The sequence below is a fragment of the Photinus pyralis genome, unplaced genomic scaffold, assembly GCF_008802855.1.
Source record: "Photinus pyralis isolate 1611_PpyrPB1 unplaced genomic scaffold, Ppyr1.3 Ppyr1.4_LG1, whole genome shotgun sequence".
NCBI classification, from domain to species: Eukaryota; Metazoa; Arthropoda; class Insecta; order Coleoptera; family Lampyridae; genus Photinus; species Photinus pyralis.
The window spans coordinates 40,478,170-40,489,348 of NW_022170249.1; the positions used below are offsets into that span (position 1 = coordinate 40,478,170).

Here is an 11,179-nt window from a genome sequence, read left to right on the forward strand (position 1 = left end):
TTAATAATGCGGCCATAATTATGGGGCATAATATACTGCAACTAGGTGCGTACTTTGTTGTAAATTCGCATCCCTTACATATGGTTTCGAAAATATGATACTTTTAGAATTATGCGACGTTAAGAGAGTTCACAACCTAAGGGAGGCACGAAAATAACTCTAAGAATGTTAAAATGTTGCGGATTAAATTTCATATAGGATATTCTTGTCGTTATCACATAGGCACACACTGATTCATGCATTTTGCTGTGTTTTTACATTTGTAACAATAGTAACACTGTTCCTTTCGTTGACTTTTATTATGAGGTCTGCCGCGGTTCACTCTATATCTGCGTGTTGAGGCGTTCTTTCGTTTTCGTGCGATTTTTTATCGATTACCGATGTATTACCTTGTGAAATTTGTGGAAGATGGTGTGTATTATATATGTAACAAACGGCAAGTGAGGAATACTAAAAAAAAGGGACTTTTATCAGTGCGATGGGCCGATGGATGGTTCTACGACGCCAAAATTAAGCTAGAAAATGGTAAGACGTCTACTTAAGTTGCATCGATTAACATGAATTGCACATTTTTTTAGAAACGGAGGAAGTATTGCTTCAATTATGTAAAGATTTGAATTTAAACGTGTCTCCAGTGCCAAAGCAATTAACACTGGATAGACACTTGTGTGTAAATTTACAAAAATTGACAGATACTGATTTTGGTAAGTTTAGATTTTTAATTTTATTGTACCCATTCAAATGGTGCCGTGGTTTTAGAATTCGAAAGGATACCACCTCCCCACATCGGGAACAAGTACGATACCGATGATGGTAAGTGTACACTTCTAATATTGTGTTACCTCTTTCATTAATGCTGGCAAATTTGCTTGTTTATTTAACTAAAAAGGGCATTTGATTCACAAACATTTTTTAAAATATTTCTCTAAGTTGAAACAAGGTTTTTTAAATGATATCTTTTTGTTTTCAGACCTTGAAATCTTATCACCACCCCCCGAAGACCATGCTACCGAAGATGGTAAGTGCAGATTTTTAATTTTCTTGTACCCATTCCAGTGGTGCCTTGGTTTCAGAATTCGAAAGGATACCACCTCCCCACATCGGGAACAAGTACGATACCGATGATGGTAAGTGTACACTTCTAATATTGTGTTACCTCTTTCATTAATGCTGGCAAATTTGCTTGTTTATTTAACTAAAAAGGGCATTTGATTCACAAACATTTTTTAAAATATTTCTCTAAGTTGAAACAAGGTTTTTTAAATGATATCTTTTTGTTTTCAGACCTTGAAATCTTATCACCACCCCCCGAAGACCATGCTACCGAAGATGGTAAGTGCAGATTTTTAATTTTCTTGTACCCATTCCAGTGGTGCCTTGGTTTCAGAATTTGAAATATCATCTCCTCGCATCGGCAACAGCTACCGTACCGAACATGGTATGTGTACACTTCTAATTTTGTGTTACCTCTTCCATTAATGCTGGCAACTTGCTTGTTCATTTGACTAAAAAGAGCATTGGATTCACAAAAAATTTTTGAAATATTTCTCTAAGTTGGTACAAGGTTTAAATGATATCTTTTGTTTTCAGACCTTGAAATCGTATCACCACCCTCCAAAGACACTGCTACCGAAGATGGTAAGTGTAGATTTTTAATTTCTTGTTAACCCATTCCAGTGGTTGCCTTGGTTTCAGAATTTGAAAATATTCATCTCCTCGCATCGGCAACAGCCTAACCGTAACGAACATGGTATGTGTAACACTTTCTAATTTTGTGTTACTCTTCATAATGCTGGCAACTTGCTTTTTCATTTTGACTAAAAAGAGCATTGGATTCACAAAAATTCTTTGAAATATTTCTCTATAGTTGGTAAAGTTTATAATATATCTTTGTTTCAGATCTCTTGAAATCGTATCACCTACCCTCCACAGACACTGACCGAAATGGTAAGTGTAGATTTTAATTTATGTATCCATTCCAATGGTGCTTGGTTTCAGAATTTTGAAGATGAATATCATGCTTCCTCGCATCGGCCAACAGCTTACGTACCGAAATGGTATGTGTAACACTTCTAATTTTGTGGTCTCTTCCATTAATGCTGATTGCTTGTTCATTTGAACTAAGAAGAGCATTGGATCACAAAAATTTTTCGAATATTTCTCTAAGTTGGTACAAGTTTAATGATATCTTTTGTTTTTCAGACCTTGAATCGTATCACCCACCCTCCAAAGACCTGCTACCGAAGATGGAAGTGTAGAATTTAATTTATTGTATCCATTCCGATGGTGCCTGGTTTCAGATTTAAATGATATCATCTTTCCTCGCATCGCAACAGCACGTACGCGAACATGTATGTGTACACTTCTAATTTGTGTTACGCGTCTTCCATTAATGCTGGCAACTTGCTTTTTATTTAACTAGAAAGGGCATTTGATTCACAAAACATTTTAAAATATTTCTCTAAGGTTGAAACCAAGGTTATTTACATGATCTCTTTTTGTGTTTTCAGCCCTTGAATCTTATCACTCACCCCCGAGACATGCTACCCGAAGATGGTAGTGCAATTTTAATTTTTCTTTACCCATTCCAGTGGTGGCCTGGTTCAGAATTTGAAATCATCCATCTCCAACTGCATCGGCCAACAGCTAACGCTACCGAACATGGTATGTGTACATCTTCTGAATTTTTGTGTTACCCTCTTCCATTATATGCTGGCAACATGCCTTGTTCATTTGACTACAAGAGCATTGATTGCACAAAAGATTTTTGAAATATTCTCTAAGTGGTACAGGTTAAAAGATATTCTTGTTTTCAACCTTGAAATCGTAATCACCACCCTCTCACAGACTCTGCTAACGAAGAATGGTAAGTGTAGATTTTAAATTTATTGGTATCCATGCCAATGGTCCTTGGTTTCAGAATTTGATAATATCATCTCTCGCTCGCAACAGCTGACACGTACCGAACAATCGGTTGCTGTACACTCTGCTAATTTTGTGGTACCTGTCTCCATTATGCTGCACTTGGCTTGTTCATTTGACTAAAAAGAGCATTGGATTCACAAAAAATTTTTTGAAATATTTTTCTTCTAAGTTGGTAGCAGAGGTTAAATGAATCTTTCTGTTTTCAGCCCTGAAATCGGATCACCAACCCTCCAAGACAACTGCTAGCCGAAGGATGGTAAGTGTAGAATTGTATTTTATGTATCCATTCCGCGGTGCCTTGGTTTCAGATTTGAAAATGATCATCATCTCCTCGATAGGCAACAGCTACCGGTCCGAACATGGTATGTGTACACTCTCATTTCTGTGTTACCTCTTCCATTAATGCTGGCAACTTGCTGTTCATTTGACTAAAAATGACATTGGATTCACAAAAATTTTTTGAAATTTTCTCTAGTTGGTACAGGTTAAATGATATCTTTTGTTTCAGACCTTGAAATCGTATCACCACCCTCCAAAGACACTGCTACCGAAGATGGTAAGTGTAGATTTTTAATTTTATTGTATCCATTCCGATGGTGCCTTGGTTTCAGAATTTGAAATGATATCATCTCCTCGCATCGACAACAGCTACCGTACCGAACATGGTATGTGTACACTTCTAATTTTGTGTTACCTCTTCCATTAATGCTGGCAACTTGCTTGTTCATTTGACTAAAAAGAGCATTGGATTCACAAAAATTTTTTGAAATATTTCTCTAAGTTGGTACAAGGTTTAAATGATATCTTTTGTTTTCAGACCTTGAAATCGTATCACCACCCTCCAAAGACACTGCTACCGAAGATGGTAAGTGTAGATTTTTAATTTTATTGTATCCATTCCAATGGTGCCTTGGTTTCAGAATTTGAAATGATATCATCTCCTCGCATCGGCAACAGCTACCGTACCGAACATGGTATGTGTACACTTCTAATTTTGTGTTACCTCTTCCATTAATGCTGGCAACTTGCTTGTTCATTTGACTAAAAAGAGCATTGGATTCACAAAAATTTTTTGAAATATTTCTCTAAGTTGGTACAAGGTTTAAATGATATCTTTTGTTTTCAGACCTTGAAATCGTATCACCACCCTCCAAAGACACTGCTACCGAAGATGGTAAGTGTAGATTTTTAATTTTATTGTATCCATTCCGATGGTGCCTTGGTTTCAGAATTTGAAATGATATCATCTCCTCGCATCGACAACAGCTACCGTACCGAACATGGTATGTGTACACTTCTAATATTGTGTTACCTCTTCCATTAATGCTGGCAAATTTGCTTGTTTATTTAACTAAAAAGGGCATTTGATTCACAAACATTTTTTAAAATATTTCTCTAAGTTGAAACAAGGTTTTTTAAATGATATCTTTTTGTTTTCAGACCTTGAAATCTTATCACCACCCCCCGAAGACCATGCTACCGAAGATGGTAAGTGCAGATTTTTAATTTTCTTGTACCCATTCCAGTGGTGCCTTGGTTTCAGAATTTGAAATATCATCTCCTCGCATCGGCAACAGCTACCGTACCGAACATGGTATGTGTACACTTCTAATTTTGTGTTACCTCTTCCATTAATGCTGGCAACTTGCTTGTTCATTTGACTAAAAAGAGCATTGGATTCACAAAAAATTTTTGAAATATTTCTCTAAGTTGGTACAAGGTTTAAATGATATCTTTTGTTTTCAGACCTTGAAATCGTATCACCACCCTCCAAAGACACTGCTACCGAAGATGGTAAGTGTAGATTTTTAATTTTATTGTATCCATTCCAATGGTGCCTTGGTTTCAGAATTTGAAATGATATCATCTCCTCGCATCGGCAACAGCTACCGTACCGAACATGGTATGTGTACACGTGTTACCTCTTCCATTAATGCTGGCAACTTGCTTGTTCATTTGACTAAAAAGAGCATTAGATTCACAAACATGTTTTGAAATATTTCTAAGTTGATACAAGGTTTAAATCGAAGGGAAAATCACGTATCGTCGTATTGAAAGGCAGGTTGCATAGAATATCAATTCCATCATCAGAGCTTAGCTAAAAGTTACATTTTATGTGTGATAGGTTTTACAATATAATATGAGAGCTTACCGTTAAAGGCTAAAATACATAAACCTTTATAAAAGAGTAGTTGGTGATGTTCGAGTGAGGGATCTATTGAGCTGAAATGAAAGAAAATGTTTAAGGAAGGTTAGTGTACTGTGTAATGTGTGTGCGTATGTGTGAAAGGGTAGTTTTTAGTGCATTAAAAAAAAATATGCTATTATATTCGTTATGGCTGGCTGGCTGTCCGACTAAGATCGATAATTTTAAACTTTGCTAATAAAATACTGATCTGTATTACCAAAAATGCGCCTTCTTCATGCACATGCTGATTTACAACTTGTTTTTATGTAGAATAGTGTGAATTGTTACGATTTTTGTACTTACATGCGGTGCTGTGTGTGGTATAGTTTGAGGTTATGTATGGATGAAGAACAGTGCCGTGCCATTGAAAGGGGGTAATGTTTTGTAGATGTGATTGTTGTTATCCGATTTCTGTATTAGTAGTGTCTAGTAGACCTTTTTGGATTTCATAATGTTCAAGGATTGATAATTTATTATAATTGTCAGAATTATGTAGTAGTTGGCAGTTTTTTATTGAAATGGTGTTTTAGAGTCTTGTTAGTGTCTTCCTATGGTAGAGGATGGGTTATTTCTTTTGTGTTAATTGAATCTAACGAGGAATTTACGAGTAGTTAGTCCGATACGAGGTCCAATATATGTGCAATTACATTGGTCGCATTTTATTTTGTATATTCCGGAATTTTGGTGAAAAGGATCTTTGGGTTTGATGTTATTTTAAATTTGAGCAAGTGTGGGGTGTGATTTATTTATGATTGTGGTGTTGTGTGGGTTTAATGTTTGTTGTAGTTGTGTGTGGAGGTGTTTGTAATAGGGTAGGTAATGATATGTACTTATTTGTTGTTGATTTTGTGATGTGGATAAATCTGTTTTGAGTGTGTGTTTGTGTCTTGAGTTTTTTGTATAGATTGATGATGAAGGATTTTTCGTAGGAGTTATTTTGTGCGATCTGTAAGATGGTATTATATTGTACGCAATCGCCTTTCAATAACATTTCTTTTAGAATGTTAGTGTTACACAAAAATTTGTGGTTTATGTGGACCTTTGCTCATCTAATCTCCTTTACTTCTAGAATTTGATATTTTTTGCTTACGGTTGAGGCACCTGCTTCATGTACGTACTATCAAATCTTTTGTTTTACACAAGTTCTGACGAGTTTGGTTTGGTTCTTTATTTATTTGGATAAAAAAAATGCATGTACTGACATTGATGTAGATTGGCAAACCATTAATCTGATTTTCATTTGTTTCTAGCTTTCAAGAAGTCTGATTCGTTTATTGGAAATCCTTCTACAATACGTAGTGTGATTGCTACTGGCTCTGTAGTTAATTTCCATCGTCGCAGAGTTATACTTCCTCAACCCCCACAAAGTTTGTATGAGACACCACCACCACTTTATGATGTAGGAATTGCTGGAAGTCGAAGTAGTAGAAAATACTTTTGTGTATATTGCAAGAAAATATCTTCAAATCTACCTCAACATTTCAAATCGTGTCACAGCGACGAAGTAGCTGTTCAACAATTTTTGGCTCTCCCTCCAGGTATAACTGCTTGAATTATTTAGGTATCATATTTTTACATGGAACTTACATGACATTGTAAAATCTAACAATTTCAAATATTTTGACTTTTAAAACATTCAAAATTTTCCAATTTCAGTCAGCTTTGCTTAATTTCAAAATCCAAAAACTCAGCTACAAACTTCACCATTTAGCTATTTTAAAAATCCAGTTTTAGGTAGTTTCAAGTTTCTAAAATTTCAAGCCTTCAATATTTTAAAGTTTCCACGTTTCAAAGGTTTTTCTTATTCTAAAAATTGTGTGTTTTGATATCTAAAAATTTCAGGATTTCGTAAGCCAAGAACCTTAGAACCCGAGTTATAACCTATAGTTTTAAACTTGAAGTATTCAAAAATGCAAAATAAGTAATTGTGTATATAAGATTCAAAAATTACAGAAATGTTGGGCACTAACCAAAGCAAATTTTTAGGGAGTAAACACAGAAAAAAAATAATTGAGACTATTCGACGCCAGGGAGACTATGAACATAATAAGTCCCAGGAAAATAACAGTGGAAGATACTTAGTAGCAAGACGTAATGCCACTAGTAGCATATCTAGTAAACTTGTTACAACATGCCCAGAGTGCAAAGGCCAATTCTTAAAAAAAAATTTACGTCGTCATTATAAAAGGTGCGCAGAAACTATAAAACCAGGTGATCGATCTACTATGACCAAAAGTAGAGCATTGGATCGACAAATCCATTCTGCAGCGTGCCATAATCTAACCACTCGAATATTTCCTGTTCTAAGAGATGATGATTGTGTTAAAGTTATCCAATTTGATTCTTTAGCTATAACTATTGCCAATCGTTTATGCCGTTTATATCCTGACCCACATTTTGATGACATGATCAGAGCAAAACTACGATTAATGGGGAGATTACTTCTCCAAGCAAAGGCGCTAGATTCAACTGTAAAGGATTTCTCCTCGCTTATTACACCAATCCGTTATGAGTTGGTGATTGTAACCATAAATAAAGTGAGTGGTTTAAATGAATCTGGTACTGTTTACCGTGCTCCTTCAACTGCTACGATGGCAAATACATTGTTTAAGGTTGCAACAGATATATGGCGCGTAGAATGCATTAAATCAAAAAATACTGCAGCGAAAATTGATGCAGAAGATTTCCTACTATTAATGAAGATGGACAATGCTTCTGTTATTAATAAAATTGCAATTGAAAATCGCGTACAAGACCAAAGGCACAAAGTAGTAAAATTACCAGATAAATCAGATGTTAAAATGTTGGTTGCTCACGTAAGACGAATTCGTAGGGAGATGTATTCACTCTTGAAAAATTACAAAGGAAATTCTTTTCCTTACGAGACATGGCATTCTTTAGCTAGTTCTACTTTGATTTCTTTGTTGGTATTTAACCGTCGTAGACCTGGTGAGTTAGAAAGACTTACACTGTCTGATTATCACAGTAGAAGTAAAATTGATAATACTTCAAATTTGTCATTACTTGATCAGCAAGATCGTCAAGCAGCAGAAACATATTCTCGGTTTGAGATTCGGGGAAAGTTAAATCGTTCTGTACCAGTATTAGTGCATTGGGAGCTGGAATTATGTTTAAATTTGATCCTAAAGTACCGAAGTGATGCTGGTATTCATGTTGACAACCCCTATCTATTTGGGCTTCCACAAGTAGATCATAGACATCGATATTTGAGGGCGTATGTTATAATGAGAATCTATGCATCCCAATCTGGTGCCAAACAACCCCACCTCCTCCGTGCCACAGTGTTGAGGAAACAAATTGCGACTGAATGCGCAGTTATGGATTTAAGTGAAAATACTATAAAAGACGTGGCAATGTTTATGGGGCACGCGGAAGATATCCACAACAAAATTTACCGACTACCGGTACAAACGAGGGATATTGTGCGCATGTCGCGCGTTTTAGAAGCCGTTCAAGGCGATACAGGCACTGATTCAGAAGATGAAAATGATTCTGTCGGAGTAAACGAATGCGATGATTTGGACCATATTTTTATGAATGATGGTGAGTTATAAAGTTGTGCTTTTAAAATTTCTTCAATTATTCTTTAGTTCCAGCATCAAAAGGTGAAGAGATGAATGTAAAGAAAGTAGTAAAGACAGTGAAGGCCAATAATAGGAAAGAAAACAAAGGTATAACTTCTGATCTATATATTTTGAAAATGCATACCTATTTTGCTTCTAGGTCGTGCAAAAATGATGAATTGATGATGAATGATGAATTGAATGAATGATGAATTGATGAATGATGAATTGATGAATGATGAATATACGCCTCCTCACAAAAAAACAAAACATGAAAGGCATAATATTGCTGGTGAGTATAACTTCTGATCTATATTTATACTTTGAAAATGCATACAGTTGGCAGGCGATTTTCTGAACTAACTGAGACCAGGTTATTATAGTGGTTCGGATAATCAAAAGTTAGGTTAATCAAACAGTACAGTACAACTCTGTATGAAAGAGGATAAAAAAAAATAATGACCATAAATTTCAATATCATTATTATCATTATTATTATTACTATTGTGTAGTAAAGTGTACTTACTGCACTTACATTGCATACATTGCCTTGTTTAAAACTGACTAAAAATAGTCACTAATGGTTAGGTTAGTTGACGTTTTGGATAATTGGCTTACGTCCCACTACTGTACATATTTTGCTTCTAGATCATGATGAAATGTTGAATAATGAATTGATGAATGATGAATATACGCCTCCTCACAATAAATCAACGCATCAAAAGCATATGGCTGGTGAGTGAGCCTTTACATAATTTTCATTATATTGCTATTGTGAACATAAAACATGTGACTATCATTGACCACGGTATCGTTTCTCAGTAGAGCGATGTAGTATTCATCATGGTAGTATGTTTTATTTCAGATTGTCTAAATTCAATTTTTAATAACTGTATAAATTACTATTATAGGTTTACGTAGATATTCTGGTCCTAAGCGTGTTTGGACAGAAGCTGAAATTCAGGAAGTACACGAATTGTTTCAAGATTGCATTAATGAAAACAAATTACCTTCACCAACACGAATAATGTGTGCAGTACAAAGTAATACATTATTGAAACAAAGATCCCCACAGGCAATCAGATTGTGGATCCAAAATAAAATTTCAAACAAAAAAAAGGCTATGGTAAATGAAGTGTTGGAACACAAAGTTACTCCTCATCATTCGAAGACAAGATGGACTACAGAATTAAAAGCAGCATTGTTAAACTCTTTCAAGAGCCACATTGAATGCCAAAAGTTGCCATCGTATCCTGAAATACGGATAGCCATGACAAAATATCCAGTGCTGAAGGAAAAACAATTGGCAGCAATTAAAACAGCCGTACAAAATGAAATTAACCGTCGAAAGAGAAGTAATACCTTTTTTTTTTTTTTGATTTTATAGAAACAATTTTTTAGTGAATTTATTTAATGATCGAGTACAACATGCACAACGGAAGTTGTAATTATTTATTGATAAAGATGACGGGCCTGGGAAACATTTTATTTTTTTTGCACTACATTTACATTATATTTTTTTAAGGTATATTTTGTTTTTATGTATAATATGTAAGTTATAAATGTGGAAGTCCAGATTAAGTACATTATTTCCACTGTCCATTTGTAATTATGTGTATTCATGATGTGGACCGGTTATTTCTGAAAATATACATACAAATTTAAATTATGTCGATTATGCATTTAACCCTTTAACATTCATGCTGAGTAAAACACAGCACATCTACACAATTTTGAATGGTAAGGTAATTTTAACACTGTAAAAAACACCTTTTGTGAAAAAAAATCATTTGTTGCCAAAGTTGAAATGAAGTTGAAGAGGCCATCATGGTACAAAAGCATATCTGCCATTTGTTCCAGCTATGCTATAACCTCTTGTGTGTTTTGCTTCAAGTACAGTATTTTGAATTTTTCGAGTATACAAGGGCATTTTAATTTCTGAAAGTATCAATGAAGGGAAGCACTGCAAAATATTATGCCACAGCAAGGTAGGTATGGAAATTGTGTTACTTACGTTTGGGATCCTTCAAGCTAAATATCTACAGATCAAAAAAGGTGAATATCATCGTCGTTAGAACGGGTCGCATAAAAAGATATCTAGAGGGACCATGCCAATAAGGCCTAGTGTACTCGTCCAGTTTTTAAAGTTATTAAATTTCATTTAAATGCTTTCGTAAACAAAAAATTTGGACCGCGTATGCGCAAAACCGAAATTTTGAGTGTCGTTACACTTACTTTTATTCCTAGTGCTTAGGTACAGAGTTTCATTTAAACGTTCCTATAAGTAAAAAAGTTGGCACTGCGCATGCGCAAACCAAATTTTGATACTGGCGTTAAACTTGCTTTTATTCCAAGTGCCCATGTATCAAATTTCATTTAAATGTTCCTATAAATAAAAAAGCTGGCACTGCGCATGCGCAAAACCAAAACTTTGAAAGTGTCGTTACATTTACTTTTATTCCAAGTGCGTATGTATCAAATT

The 11,179-nt window shown here is 34.9% G+C and overlaps 1 protein-coding gene across 1 annotated transcript; it reads left to right on the top strand.

Annotated features, from left to right (window-relative positions):
- The first annotated feature begins 38 nt into the window (after positions 1-38).
- On the top strand, positions 39-10,427 carry LOC116160670. The gene is made up of 23 exons (XM_031473934.1): positions 39-525; positions 579-704; positions 760-813; positions 971-1,018; positions 1,074-1,127; positions 1,285-1,332; positions 1,388-1,438; positions 1,591-1,638; positions 3,537-3,590; positions 3,743-3,790; positions 3,846-3,899; positions 4,052-4,099; positions 4,155-4,208; positions 4,366-4,413; positions 4,469-4,519; positions 4,672-4,719; positions 4,775-4,828; positions 6,364-6,651; positions 7,100-8,677; positions 8,725-8,805; positions 9,346-9,432; positions 9,609-10,052; positions 10,099-10,427. The coding sequence occupies exons 1-23, from the start codon at positions 381-383 to the stop codon at positions 10,143-10,145; spliced, it is 3,558 nt and encodes a 1,185-aa protein (XP_031329794.1). The 5' UTR covers positions 39-380; the 3' UTR covers positions 10,146-10,427.
- The last annotated feature ends 752 nt before the right edge of the window (positions 10,428-11,179 follow it).

Excerpts from the sequence above, each read along its gene's own strand:
- LOC116160670 (XM_031473934.1), top strand. The coding sequence starts at position 381 with ATGTATTACCTTGTGAAATTTGTGGAAGATGGTGTGTATTATATATGT. Across the intron at positions 3,791-3,845 it reads AGACACTGCTACCGAAGATG|AATTTGAAATGATATCATCT; the intron begins GTAAGTGTAGAT and ends CCTTGGTTTCAG. Across the intron at positions 10,053-10,098 it reads AATTAACCGTCGAAAGAGAA|TGAATTTATTTAATGATCGA; the intron begins GTAATACCTTTT and ends ACAATTTTTTAG.